Source organism: Martes martes (genome assembly GCF_963455335.1).
Source record: "Martes martes genome assembly, chromosome: 1".
Lineage (NCBI taxonomy): Eukaryota > Metazoa > Chordata > Mammalia > Carnivora > Mustelidae > Martes > Martes martes.
Window position 1 is genome coordinate 109075430 of NC_137888.1, and position 15658 is coordinate 109091087.

The following is a 15658-nucleotide window of genomic DNA, read 5'->3' on the forward strand; positions in this document are numbered from 1 at the left end:
GTTGGGTTCACCATCCTGTTCATGGACCTTGGGTCAGGTGACCAGCCTTGTTTCTGTGGGTCACAGTGTTTTGAAGTGGAGTTACATGGTCCAGAATGTGGATCTTTTGGCAACTAAGGATAGTGGCAGGACTGTTTCCTTTAAAGAAATGTGGGGTGGCCAAACATTTTCAACTTTGGGTGTGTTCATACTGAAAAATATGAGATGATATGGAATGTGAAGGAAAAAAAATTGAGGTATGGATCAGGTCTAGTGTTTAGGTTTTACCTTGATGTTTTGCTTCAGCTATATGAGAACCATGGGAAACTCTCAATGTCTCCTATTGTTACCCTACTTTCTGTTTCTTCAGTGCTGTGTTCCCGTTGCCAAGCTGTTACTCTTTTGAATCATAAAAATGTTGTCTCTATTTTGAACACAACAGAGTTTTCTCCAAAGATGGCTTTTTGTGGCACTTTTTACCACTGTCCTTATCTCGTGGGTAGATGAATCTTTTTAGATGCTAAAAAGACTGGCGTTTTAGCCCAATTTTGCCCATTAAGAAAGTGGAATAGTATTTTTGCCAGCCATTGGATAATAGGCTTCTTAGGGAAGGGGATTGCTTTTGTTTTTAAATCTCATCTTTTCCAAATGGTTTTACGAAGGGTCTCAAAGAACGTAGTGTATTTGATACTACTAGGCAGATTTGAAAGTAACATTATCCAGTAGACTGTAAACCCCTTGAGGTTAGCGATCAAGCCTGCATGCTTCTTAGCACAAACATTTCTTAGAGCAGCATGGGAGAGCTGTTTGCGCAAATCAGCAATGAGATTTACACTATGACTATTGCTATCCCACAGAATTAGACAAAGAGCCAGTTATCAAGTCAGTAGGTTATCAGTAATGTCTTCTCAGAGGAGAGTAGGTTTGGGTGGGTTTCAGAAAGGTTTCAGAAAGGTACACCCTTCAGCTAAATCAGTAGGAAGGAGAGTACACAGACATGAATTAAAGCACTTTTTCCCTCTCTTCCAGCATTTTGGGTCTCTTCAATAAAGTGACATTTCTCTTAGATAAAATAGGTCATATTTTCTGTAATTTTCAGTACTGTATGCTGCCTGTTGACTCAACATTATCAGAATCAGTGTGATAAGGGGACTTGTATTATTATATAGCATGGGGGATAATGGTAAGAAGCGGTGTTACTGTTGCCACTTTATTTTTATCCAGATCTTTGTTATTCATTATCTGGATTGTCTCTTGGTATTTTCAAGGCACACGCAGACACACACACACACACACACACACACACACACACACCCTTTTAAGTGTTCATTGTGTAGGGAATCTCCTTAGAGCAATGGTTCTCAAAGTGTGGTCCTCAGACCCACACTTGTCAGCGTCCCTTGAGAACTTGTTAGAAATGTAAATTCTTGGGCTTCACGGGACATACACAGAATCCAAAACCCTGGGAGTTGGATCCAGGAACCTGTGTTTCAACAAGCTCTCCAAGTGGTTCTACAGCAGATGACAGTTTGAGAGCCAGGCTCTTAACTTGGTTCTTCATAGTTCATTCCTAACACCATCCTGGTTTAAGAATCCCAGGAGCCTCATCTAACAGAAGCTTCAGCCTCTGAGTTTACTTTGAATCCAGATGCTTTTAAAACTTATACTCACTGTGACTGTGTCAGCCAAAGCATTTTATTTTGAGACTGTGCTCAAGGTAATAGTTGAGTAGCTATTATTTATTGAATACTTAAGATATGAGCAGTCCTTGGCACGTATAAATTCATTTAATCCTTATAACAGCAGCATGAGGAACTGAGGCCCAGAGAGTTTAGGTAGACTGCTTAATGTCACCAAATTGACAGGTGGCAGCTGTGGGTATCTAACCCCTGCAAGGCTGACACCAGAGGCTTTGCCACTACTCTTTGTGTGGTAAGGGAATTTCATAAAAATGATCACAAAGAAATTCATTGATTATATTCTCAGCTTCATTAGAGAGAGAGAGATGATCAATGATAGATACTTAGTTTTGTTGTTTATAGACTGTACAGCTTTTTGGTATCCCTTTTGTTATCACTGGCCACGTTCGTTTTTTTCATTAATGTTAGAAATAAGGGAGTAATGAACTTCACCAACCCTAAAAGAAAATAAAGATGAGGTGAAATCCATGCTGTATTATTAATACTTAATTCCACTGAAAAGAAAATCAAAATTGCGTGTGAAAGAATGTACTGTTTTGTGTTCCTAGCCTTCTAGGGTTTCCTGAGATGAGATAGTTTTATATTTCTAAGCTATCTGGGAATTTTTTTTTTTTTCCCTAATGAATCACAAAAGGAAGCCAAAACTTGGGTCCTGTTGGGATTCCCTTGGTGTTACACATGGGGTCTGCTCAAGTTCCCTGTGCTTTGGGAAGCATGGTTTTTAAATATCATCGGTTTAGTACATCGAACATCAAGTTTTATTCTCTGATGATTTGGTTTCTTTCACAGGTGTGCTTTTGAGCGGTCACATAAAAATCTTGGCCCTTGAGATCCCCCTTCTGTGATGTGTCATTGTGATTGCTTGGCCACCTCAAAGATTCTGGGCATTGCTAAGGATGAGGTTAGGCCCATGCATGGTTTGAGTGTGATACTGGGTATGGGCTCTAATTCCAGGAAGTAAACTTCTAGGACAGACAATGGTTCTTAATTAGTTAGACCATTCCCTTGATCCTTTGTTTCTCTTAACAGCCTAAATAGGAACTCTCTTTGTAACACTCTTGATTTGATCAGGCGGTTCCTGATGTTTTTTCATAGCAAAGGACTTCCTGGTTTGTCCTGCTCCCCTATTTCAAAACGGACATGAATACTTACCAAATGACTTGTTATTATGCTATGCAGAATGCACTGGTATCCACTCATTAATAGTGAACACTGTCCCCATTTTGCACCCACTGATGCAGTAATCAGTCCAAGCAAGGACCATCTCTGGGTGCTAAAACCTTTGGGAGAAAGGTTCTTTTTTTTTCCCTTTTTTTTTTAACTTTTTTGTTCTGTTTTAAGATTTAATTTATTTATTTATTTTGAGAGAGAGAGAGAGAGGATGAGAGGGGAGAAGATCAGAGGGAGAAGCAGATACCCTGCAGAGCTGGGACCCCTATGTGGGACTCGATCCCAGGACTCCGGGACCATGACCTGAGCCAAAGGCAGTGGCTTAACCAACGGAGCCACCCAGGCACCCCAGGGGAAAGGTTCTTGATGAGCAGAATAATAGCAGGGTTTTAAAGTGTCACCTCACAGATAATTTATTGATTGAAAAGGGAAGAGAGCAACTTCTACAATGTAGAACTCTGGTAGACACCACCTGAATCAAGGCATCAAATTTGATATCACTAAACCAAGCCCAGCTGTCATCCTGAGCTTCCTGTTGTGAGGTGGTGGGAAGGACCCAGCTTTGTGCATATAATATTCTTGTCCAACTTGTTTTAATCCACCTCTAATCATTAGACAAAGCAAGATTGTTGAACTTTTTATAAGACACCTGGCCTGAATTCTTAGTCAGTTTCATGCAAGATAAAAATAGGCTGGGAGGGAGGGCGGAGGGGAGAGTCTAGAAGAACTGTCATCTCAGCGTGTGATCTTCATTTGGATTCTGGATGGAAAGTAGTAACAATAAATAAAAGGGCATTACTGAGATTGCTGGCGAATGTGAGCATGTGTGCACATTGGAAAATTCTACACCCGGGGGTACTGGTGTGCCTCAGTCAGTTGAGCATCCGACTGTGGATCTCACCTCAGGTTTTGATCTCAGGGTCGTGAGTTCAAGCCCCATGTTGGGTTCAGCATGGAGCCTACTTAAAAAAAAAAAAAAAAAATCCACACCTGTGTTACACTTCCCAGGTGTGATCATGGTACAAGGAGTTCCTAGGAGATGTAAGCCAAAGTATATGGGGAGGGGCAGTTTGCCAACTTCTTTCAAGTGGTTTAGCTACAATAACAAATGGAACAAATAAATCTGTTTGTTACGAGAGAGAGAGAGAGAGAGAGAGAGAGAAAGAGAGAGAGAATGCAAGGGCAAATAAGTATGGCAAAGGCAAAGTGTTGGTTATTGATGATCTGTGGGAAAGGTATGCATGTGGGTGGAGTTCAACTTTCCTGTGAGGTGTTTTTTTTTTTTTTTTTTTTAAGTGAAGACCTTTGGTTATAAAGAATGGGTAAATACAAGTGAATACTCTTTACTAACTCAATGCAGTCACTCCTTGTCTATCACCTGTAGTTCATGGATAAACAGTGTGTGGGCAAAAACATTACCCATTTCAAGCTGGACTCTTGGAAATATGCTATACACTTTGGTACCTGGCTCTGCTTTCGAGTCTGTTCTTACATGTTTGCACTGGGAAAGTCATCATCCTATAATTCTGTTAGTGGCATGAAGAATTACGATTTTCCAAGTTATAATAAGCCCCAGTTGTGGTTTGGTGAGTTTTGTCACAGACATTTTTATTGAATGAATGAAAATAAATATCTTATAGAAAATAATATCCTATGGATGGCTAACTCATGGGGGGGTTAGAATTGTTAGCGAGTGAACAGACACAGTCACTGGACCCCATTGGTATCCAGCCTCGAGTCCTCTCCTCCCACCTGCATACCCCAGCCACTGCTCTGGCGCCTACCTCTGCATGGGTATGACCTAGCAGCTCCAACACCTATCTCTCACTTTTTGCCCTGATGGTTTTCTGCCAACATTCTACTTCTTGACATGCAAACAGGGGAGTTTATAACTCATAGGCAGCCCTAATCCCATGGGGAACTGGAGCCTGAGGATCTTGGAGCCCTAGTTGCTCATTGCACCGACCAGCTCACTCCAGCACCTTGAAACTGGTCTTCCCTCCTCCCCCACTTTAGTCCTCCAGCCCTTCAGTCCTCTTTCCTGAGTGTCATTCCCCAAGCCAGTGACCTACACACTAGCTTTTGTCTCAGGCCTTGTTTTTTGGCAGAAGCTGGACTAAGACACCGGAATCTCTCCAGTTACGGTTGACGAGCATGAGGATTGTTAATATCACAGTGACCCCTTCACAGGAGGTCATGCAGAATCTAGAAAAAGGGTTGTTTTTTTTTTTTCTTTTTTTTTAATTTTAATTTTTTATTAGCATATCACAGCACTCACCATAGCTCATACCCTCCCCAATGTCCATAACCCAACTGCCCGCTCCCTACCCGCCTCCCCCCACAACTCTCAGTTTGTTTCATGAGATTAGGAGTCTCTCATGGTTTGTCTCCATCCCGATCCCATCTTGTTTCATTTTTTTTTCCTTCCATACCCCCAAGTCCCCCACTTTGCCTCTTAACTTTCTCATATCAAGGAGATCATATGATATTGTCTTTCTCTGATTGACTTATTTCACTCAGCATAATACCCTCTAGTTCCATCCACATTGTCGCAAATGGAAAAATTTCATTTCTTTTGATGGCTGCATAATATTCCATTGTATATATATATATACACACCACATCTTCTTTATCCATAGAAAAAGAGTTTTAAGCCAAGTGCCAGGGGAATCTTCCTTAGTGTTACTGGGCCTTGAGCAGGTAATTTTAAGGCTGCAGTGACAGGAAGTTAGGAAGACATGTTGCTAAGCATGTGCCATTCTGTGAGTTGGTTGTAAGACAGTTGCCTCTGGGATATAACATAGATTGTTGAGAAGGACTGTTCCTGCCTCTACAGGTTCCGTAGAGGAGACGACCAAGAGGAACATTGGTGGAGGAAGTGGCAGGACTTCCATTATTTGAACTGAGGGATAAAACAGAGACACAACTGTGAGAAAGAGACCTGTTCTAATCTATGATGGGGGTTGAAATATGGCAGCAGGGTTCTTATCGGAAGGTCAGGCTGGGCAGCAAGAGGCTGGGGGTCATCGTGCACAATCACATAGCACTAGGCTGGGGCTTGTTGAATTACGTCAACCCCCTAGGAGGAACTAAAAATGGGGAGTAGTCCCAACTTGGAGGGAAGAGAGGATAAGGAGGCTGGATACCAAATGAAGCCTTGCATGTACAGGCTTGCTAAGCACTATAATTACTTGTTCCATTGTATAGCTCAGGCTGATTCTGCAACTTTTGAGTCTCTGTTGTTAGATACCCCAGTACTTAGAGCATGGGCAGTTGATGTACTTTCTACTGCCGTTAAAGTACAGATGTTGAAGACCTGATTCTGTCTCTTCACTGATACCCCGAGGGGACACTTAATGAATGATGCTCCCTTTAAGAAGAAGAATAATTAACAATAGCTATATTATTCATATTAATTTATAGTTACTCGTTACTATAATTAGTGCTATTTAAGAAAATGATCGTAATTATAGCACTTTACAATTTACAAAGTATTTTCCCATCCATTTTCTTATCAGAATCTTGTAACATCCCTCTGGCTTAGGTAGGGCAGGTGAGGGGGAGGAAACTATGGCCCAGAGAAGCATTTAACCAGTCCCCCACCCCTACCAATATATTATGCTGCCTGTGAAGCTATGGAAATACATAATAGGAGAATCAGATTCACGTAGTTCTCTGTCGCCTTCCCAAACGCTAATGTCCCGTCTTTTCATGTTGTGCCAGGACCCATTCCCCAGGATGTTTACATGAATGTTAAATTTTAAAGGGGCTTTATTCTTTATGATAGTGCCGTATTTCATAGTTACTACTGCTCAGTGGGATAAGTGAGATCACCTCTGATTGAGAGACTAGCACTCTGAAAACTTATCTTCCTAGGACAGAGACCCATGGGCTTTGTAGGGCTTGGTCAAACTGGAAATTCAGACCCCGAGAAAACATAACCCACCTGCCATTATTACTGTTTTTCATTTTTGGCTATGGCAAGCGAGCGGAGGAAAATCCATTTTCTCAAGGGCAACCTACAAGTCTGGGCCATACAGCAGGGGATATACAGACACACACAGGTGTGCACACACATGTATTCTGGGATTTTGATTCGCTTTCTAGAACCTATTGTATATTCCATATACAAGAGTAGCCCCTGCCCCTGTTGTGCCTCTAGCCGTGTTCACCCAAAAGATGGTGGATATGAGAAAGGTTGCTGATGACCTGTGGCAGAGTCTCTCACTACCCATTCATTTATTTACTCAAAGAATTTATTGAACACTTCCATGATTAGGACCCGAGCAAGATTCTGGGGAAACAGTGAGGAGCAAAATGGACAAAATCCTGTCTTCATGAAGTGTGTGTTCTCTTCGGCACACTGACAATAGACAGCCAAATACATAGAAGAGATACTGTTAGATGATAGATATTATAATAGATAGATATTATGAGATGATAGATATTATGGGAAAAATACACAAGTCGGGGTGAGGGGTCAGAGTGCTGTACTAGGGTCATGGAAATACACTCAGAACCAGAAAATGATGAGGACGCTACGTTAGATAATGGGATAAACGTTACCCCTATTTACCGAGGGCTCACCAGTAAGGATGCCACTGCTTCTGGGACCGTCAACAGTCTGCATTTGGCTCCATGGGGCTGGGCTATGACTTCATAGATGTTGATGTTATCAGTATGCCTGGGACACATCAGGTCCAGAGGGATGAACTCACGTAAGCTAAATTCACAAGAGACTGACAGACACACCAGATCCTATTACGTCTGTTTTCTGCAGAGACTTAAAGTTAAGTTCCAGGAGTCAGGAAAGGTGGGTTGGTGAGCAAGCTACTAGAGGAAAAAGAGTGAGTGATATTAATAAGCAATACTATTACGCTATTGTTACCCAATGTAGTGTACTCACTAACATTTACTTAGAGGATTATAATATTTAATGTTAGTTTGTCAAGGTACCCTGTTTTTTGTTATTGCTGGGGATATTCTGGTTTCTTGGTCAATGCTTTTTCTAAACTCTTTCACACCCTATCCCGATATTTAACGGCCTTAGACAGTTCAACAGAGTTGATTAGATTATAGCAATATCCCATCATTTCATTTTGATTGGGTCTTGCTATAGATACACTTTGGTTTCTTTCTTTCTTTTTTTTTAAATATATAGATTTTATTTTATTTGTCAGAGAGGGAGAGAGAGCGCGCGAGTGAGCACGCGCCCAAGCAGGGGGAATGGCAGGCAGACTGAGAAGCAGGCTCCCTGCTGAGCAAGGAGCCTGATCTGGGACTCGATCCCAGAACCCTGGGATCATGACCTGAGCTGAAGACAGACGTTTAACCAACTGAGCCTCCCAGGCACCCAGCACTTTGGTTTCTTCATGGAGTCCTAAGAGACACTCTCAATACAGTCCACATTCGGTACACTCTGTCACCTTAAAATACTATTTTAACTCACCCTGCTTCCAAATCTAAGGACCGTCTCAGTTTTTGTTTCCTTGCCTTAAGCTGTAGGCAGACTGTTTGCTTGTTTTCCCCAGGCCTGTCCAGGATTCCTGGGAATGCCCTTGTGATAGCGTCTTGCCCCCTACTCACCTCCTGTGCTTCTCTGAGTGCAGGTGGAGACTGGTACTTGTGATAACATGGGGTATTGATGGGTGAGGTCCATAGATCTCCAGCCGCATAATCAGTGACCACCACCACATGCTTCCTCTGCAGCCCCTTGGCCAGAAATCTGAGCAGACCCCTTTTAGGGCCCTTTGAAAGTGCATTGCTTGGAATGCACTGTGTCTCTCTCACAGACACATCTAATATTCACACTTAGCCGATTCCTCTTCCTAGACCATCAGTCTCCCGCCTGTGCCCTGTCCTGCTCCAACTCAAATGCTGTCATTCTGTGTGATGGTTTCTGAATACAAAGAACTTGTAATATCCCTCCCAAGTTGAATCTGCTCCTTCAGCATGGGGATAGAGACATTTATTTCCTTTCACTTGTAAACTCACACACACACACACACACACACAAGCCTCTAATGGGTGTGATTTTAGGCAAATCACTTCATATCTTCCAGTTTTCTTATTTGTCAAAACAGGATAATTCTACTTCAGAGTTTGTAAAAGCTAAAATAAATGAAGTGCAAAAAATCTTGGACAAAGCCACACTATAATTCGAGAGATTTCAACGCAGACTGATATCCTTAGACGCTGAAGATGTTTTTTTGGGTAACGTGTCTCTGTTGCTTCCAGCAGGGAAATCCTGGAGGCAAGACCCTTGAGGAGAGGCGTTCGAGCCTGGATGCCGAGATAGACTCACTGACTAGCATCTTGGCCGACCTTGAGTGCAGCTCCCCCTACAAGCCTCGGCCCCCACAGGTAAGAGCCTTCTGTCAACGAGTCCGCACTGCAGGCCACCCAGAGTCCACAACAACCTGAGAGAGCAGGCTGCGTCTTGTTGCCCTTCCATTCCTGTGTGATCTTCTCAGAATTAGTGTTCTACGTTGTCTTTTTTTTTTTTTTTTAAGTATCAACATATGTTCGTTGACAGAAACTTCTTCAATTGAATTTGCAAGTTGTTTTTTTTTTTTAAAGGAACTCAAGAACATTACACAAAAATCTTGTGAAAATTACACCTTCTCTTATTTTATTGCCCTGTCCTCTTTCTGGCTTTCCCTAGGAGGGGTATTTTGTTATATGTCGGTATAGTGTTCACAGATACGATTTAGCATGGCTAGGTTCAAGTTACGGTGAGGGCTCTGTCTTCTGTAAAGAAACCTTTATGTTGGGTTTTGAGGTGGCTTCTATTTTGGGGGTGTTCTTGTAAGTAATGCTCTGAGGGACATGTTCATGTCCATTTTCTCTGGAGTTCTTTCCCTGTCTCAGACTCCTCAGGGTAGGATTTCTACATTGAGGAGCATGACCACTTACTTTTCTTTCCAAAGGTTGTGAATGGCTTCTACCAGCATCGACACTTTGGAAATACATATTTCTCCTCCATCTCACCAGAATTAGTCATAGCAATCAGAATCTGTATTTTCAGTGCAAACGGAGCCTTGTCATTAGCTCTTCTGTGCATTTCTTTGCTCACTTTGGGGCTCGGCTCTTTCTTGGCTCCTCCATTTACTACCTACATAACAGAAGCTGATCTTCCACTGGTGTGGGTCATCGTGTCTCTCTCGGGTCTCGAGACGGCCATGGTAGATCTCTTCAAGGGCTTCTGAGTCCTCAGAAGACAGCGAGCAGAGCTCTAGGTGCAAACATGGGACTGGCACTGTCGTCACTCGTTGACTCGTGTAATGTTTGCTTGGTACGTGACAGTGCGTATGGCACTCTGAAGCTTGCTCTGCTTCTTGGACAACAGCTCCTATATTCACAGGGATTCTTTCACAAGCTGAAGGCCGATCTGGCCTCTCCTCTGTCAGGCATTTCCACACAGAAGATGGCAGTCCTTTCCTCATTAGACATATTCCCATTACCTTTTCTAGACACATCATGGGGCTGTCCACCCTGTGGGGCACAAGGCAAAACACCGGAGCCTGGTGGTTCCTCAGCTGTCTTGGCTCTAGCAGGCCTGTCAGTGTTGGAAGAGCATTTCATTTCTGTTAACAAGCCCTGAGCAGCAGGTGTGGAGCAGGCGCTCTGGTCTTTGGGGGAAACTGTTGGGAGAAGGAAAGTGAGTCAGTGGAAGGGAGGAAAAAGAACCAAGCTGCCATCTTCCGAGGGCCCATGATTTTAGAAGTCCTCTCTGGCAGATATGGTAGAAGCCCATGAACGTGGCAGACTCTGAGAAGGTTTATCAGAGAACCTGCATGTTCAGCTGCAGGGTGCCATGTTGGGGGCCAGAAGGGAGAACAGCTTGAGCTGGAAAGCAGGAAGGTCCAGGTGCCTTCAGGGCACTGCAAGCGACTGGGTGGCTGCAGAGGGCGCCACTGAAGGTGGGCTCTAGGACCAGAAGTTTCCCTGTTGAGAGCCCCTGGACAGGGTTGAAGGCCAGATTAATATTCTGGCCTGTTGTTTCTAAAGATAATGGGGAATATTTGAAGGTTCTCAAACAGGGGGACGTTTAAAATTCATTCTAGAAAAAAACAAAAGCAAAAACATAGAAATGAGACCAACTCTGGAAGGATCCAGGAGGATGAGCCCAAGTCGGAGAATGATTCTTCAACAAGCCTTGCTTCCTTCGTCGCCCCCGGCCATTGCTTGATGTTAAACGTTTTCTCTATTCCACCCAACGCATACCTCAAGTCCAGTTTCTCGGGATAGTGAGACCATGGACTTTACAGCGGGACTCACCTGTCTTGTGCTTAAATACCTCTATTCCCCACCGCATCGACCTGCCTTTCTGTATTAGGGCTTTTCTTTAGTCTTTGTTGTTGCTATTGTTTTTTATCTCCTAAATTCTTATACCCTGATATATGCTGGGGATGTTTTACTTAGAGGTTTTTGCTTAATATAGGTTTCATTCTTTCAGACTATGTCTATGCATGCCTCCCATAAATCGCTACATTTTAATGGGTTAGTTAGCAGCTACCTTTTTGTTTAAGCCGTCTTACTGTGCACACAAACTCATAATCCCTGATGTTTGGACAGTACTTTACTGTTTGTAAAGCGCTTTCACCTATGTTCTCACTTGAGTAAGATACAGATGCCTCAACTCTTATGACACAGAGGGTGTGCTTAGTTCATGGCTGAGGAAACAAAAGATGTGGCAGGTAAGTGACATGTCTCAGGACATATGACGATAGTGTGGGCCCAGCGGGACCTTGACTTTTGTGTGTGTTTGGTTATAAGTTCTAGAACAAGATTGAGGATGCCAGGACTTTTTTGTTTTGTTTTTTTTTGGTTTTGTGTTTAATGTTTGTTTCGTTTTGTTGTGTTTTGTTTTAGCCAATGACAAAACTATGAAATTAATCATATGAGTAACAGTATCCCTTAAGTATGGCTTCTCATAAAAAAATAAAACATTTAGAAGGTTAAAGAAGCTAATAATGGTGACCCTTAAATAGAAGAAGTTGAGGATTAGGAAAAAATCTAGTTTCAATATGCCTATTCCATTCAGAATGTAAAGAGTGATCTTTTCTAACTTTTTTTTTTATTATTCAGACTCAGGAAAGTAAGGGTTAATTGGGAGATACATCTCATTCTTCTGAATTACCTTTACTCTGGTGGAACTGAATTAGATGTGTTAGTATTTATTGGTTAACATAATTACGGGCTGTGAGAACAATAATCACACACTTAAAATATATAAAAAAAATTATGTGTCAAGAGATGATGCTTGCAGGAGATGGTGTTGTGTTGTAATTAAAAGGTACTTGGAAAGTCCTAGAAGTGTAGACTGTTAATGCCCAACTTTGATGTTTCCATTTTTGATACAAAGCAAATTACAGAATCTGTTGAGTCATCCGAATACTTAAAGTAGGCTAGTAGGTCTATGGTTTCTCATCATTTAAGCATATGTTGTATGCTTACCCAAGCCCACCTCTGAATCACCTTTGTTAGGCTGCGTTGACTAATGGATCTAAAGAAAAATGATGATATATGTGAAGTATTTGCAGACAGAGAGGTCCAAAGGAGCTCTATAACTTTAAAAAATGCCTGAGCCAGGTGGTGGGTATTAAGGAGGGCATGTATTGCATGGAGCACTGGTGTGGTGCATAAACAATGAATTCTGTTATGCTGAAAAGAAATTTAAAAAAAAATGCCTGAGCTATTAAAAATACATTTTATGGGACAGTTTCCTCCTTTTCCCAAAGGACTTCTTCGTGCTCTCAGATTTCCCAACTTTAGTTCTGTGTGTTTATTTATCCATTTCTTAATTTTGGGAAATTTGACTTAATCCTACATATCCGTTCACTAACCTAACATTGATTGAGATCCCACTGTGGATTAGGCATTGGAAATATAAAGATCAGCATCAATATGTCCTTGCTCTAGAGTAATTCCTAGTCTTGCAGAAGAGACAAGCCCATAAACAATTCAAAAGTACACCAAAGAAGCATTTCCCTGTGCTCCTTGAAGTTATCATGTGACTCACCATATGTTGAAATTGTTGAAAAATCAAAAACAGGAATATCAACATTATACTTTATACCTTTCTAGGGAAGTGTTAGGGCAGACTTTACAGAACATTGCGTTTACTTGGCTGCATACACCACGGGAAGGATATAGGTTTAAAGGTACCAGAAAAATAGGAATGAGGAATTCAAGGAATGTTGAAAGTGAATGTCTTATTTGAGGAATGACTTAGGTCCTTTGTGACATATAGGATATGTGGAATTCAAAGGGGAATGGTAGATGAGGAAATCACCGGTACTTAATACGTAGGTTTCCCTCTTCATGCCCAAGGACTCATAGTAAGAGGAGGAATGGCCAGTGTGTGGGATGGGGCAGGGATTTGGGGGAGATAGCCTAGCAATTTCTGGCTACAGTGGGATTGGGGGTAATTTTTTAAATAAATTTTATAATATAAAAATATGCATTTGTGATACCGCACAGAGTTATGCAATGAAACTACCTCAGTGTTTGAAACTAAAATTTCTAATCATTTTATAATGTATGTAATAGGAAATAGTTTTAGAAGAACAGATGTGAGCAGGTCAGAGGTGGTTATGGGGTGAATCACAGACCCAGTGTGATCACAGAGCTTAAGTGAGCTCTTGAGGTCATGTCGCCCAACACTTACTTTACAGAAGGAAAGCTTTTCCCTAGAGAGGGAAAGAATATTGTTCGATGAGGCTTGGTTAGAGGCAAGATCAATGATTCTCTTTTTCCTGAACCATGCTATAACGGTTCTCTGTGGATGATAACAACAACCAAGGGACAGTTTGGTTCTTTTTAGCATCTCAATTAGTTTATTCCACAGTGTCTCTCTTTTGTGGTACTTTCCCTAAAAATATGTCTTGGAAACATAAGAAGGAGGAGATAAAGAGCATACCTCAAAGGTAGACAGAAAATTTATGACCATATAGCATCTGTGAGTTAGTATATATCTAGACCTCACCCACTGAGCATCATTTCTTGGTGGAAGGGCAGCTGTGTAATTCTGACAATTCCTTACAAGACAAGGGATAGATCATGAAATTTTTTCCCCCTTCTCTGAGCAGAGGCAGAGCTAGAGTGCTGTTTTTCTCATTCCTAGTACAAAGCTGCCTGTTCTTCACACAAGGAGTTGGGTTAGTGCTGGAGCTGGTCCCTAGGTGACCTGGAAGAACTTTTAGGTATTTTATGTTAATAGTTCATGGTACCTGGAGATTTAGTAATTTTTCAATTAAGTCGATTTTGAATTGATCAAATGGGATTTCACTATCCTCATTTATGTTAGTATGAAAATCTTGGAGAGATTTTGGGGATAAAGATAGGCCCAGGCATAGTTTGAGAGCTTAGACTCCAAATTTGCTGGACAGAAGACTACTGTCTTCTCCATTCCATGTGCTCACCTCTCTAGGAAGACCTTCATTTGTGGGAACTAGCACGTCAATGGGCTTAGCTTCCTTTCCTTTTTTTCTAAGATGGACATGGTGACTACAATGACTTCCCTTTTGCAGAGGTGCAGTATTGTTCTAGAGCCACAAGAAATAAGGTTTTGGCTCAAAGCAACCGACTGTTGACGTGATTTTTCCCATTTTGCTTTGGGATTGTTAGCTTGTGTCTGGAGCTTGCTTTAAAGCTTTGGGTCTTTGAAGATTTGGAGCTTATCATTTCTGCATGCTGTTTACCCTATAAATGACATATTTATCCTCCTAATTTAAGGCATTTAAAAATGACTGTAACTTCTTAGTCTATTTGGAAATGGAGAATATGCCACTGTTTGGTCACGTGGACACATCTTTAATTGCAATCCCTGGGCTCCCACGCTAAGTTCTTTTCATAGAGTAATAATCTGTGAGGCCAAATGAGAAAGTATTTCAGGTGTGTGCTTGTTGTATGGAAGGCTTTTTATTAGGAATTCATGTGGCCCCGAGGGCTTGGGACGGTGTAATCAGGGTGGAGTCTGGTGGTGCCGTGGATCTTCTATTCTCTTGCATACCCTGTTCCAGCTTGCAAAAGCCATGAGCAGCTGCAGGGGAGATTAATTAGTAATTAAACTTTTCATATTTCGTATTATTCAGTGAAACTCAAACATGTAGGCCACTGGGGGACAGATGCTGAGCCGCCGTCCCACTCTAGTGGGATGTGAGCTATCGCTGCACGCTGGGACCTTGCTGGGTCCTTGCTGGGCTCCTTGAGAACTGAGATAGGAGCTGGGTCTTAGGCTGTTTGAGAAAGGGAATAGGTGTGGGCAGTGTTGTCTTTCTTTTCCTATATTGTCCCGGGAAAAACTTAGGAGCATGCTGTGATTTGCTAGGGAAAAGTAACATTCAAGTTGTCTCTAGATCTGTAGTGTCTGTTTACTAATAGCTTTCTTTGAGAGCTATACGGAAAGTTGAAACACTGTAGAAACCATATATATGTACATATATACACACACACACACACATATATATATATATATGGTTTTGTATATATATATACACGAAACGAGCCAAAGTACAATAAAATAAAATGTCTGAAAACACCGCTTGAGAAGAAAAACAGATCTTATTCCTTGCACTGTCTGCGTTGAGAAGCTCTGGTTTATTTTGAATTAGTCTGTACCTGCTAGAAAACCTCAGCAATGCGATGGGGGTGGACGAGTGGTTAGCTGACTCAGACCTGCATACCAAGAGTTTGATGACGGGCAATTAATTTTTAGATTGTATATAATTGCATCTCAATAACATTTATACCTCCTCCCCCCCCTTTTTTTTTAGAAGGTGATGCTTCTGTTTGTGTCATATGTG

At 41.8% G+C, this 15658-nt stretch overlaps 1 protein-coding gene across 2 annotated transcripts in view; it reads left to right on the forward strand.

The window, feature by feature from the left end:
- Positions 1 to 15658, forward strand: part of LPP (LIM domain containing preferred translocation partner in lipoma) — a 659735-nt gene that overhangs the window by 310584 nt on the left and 333493 nt on the right. The window contains exon 6 of one of the 2 annotated variants that reach the window (XM_080814680.1): positions 9087 to 9212. In XM_080814680.1, coding sequence (XP_080670806.1) covers positions 9087 to 9212 — 126 coding nt within the window. The remainder of the gene's footprint in view (positions 1 to 9086; positions 9213 to 15658) is intronic. The other variant, XM_080814681.1, reaches the window with a different exon arrangement.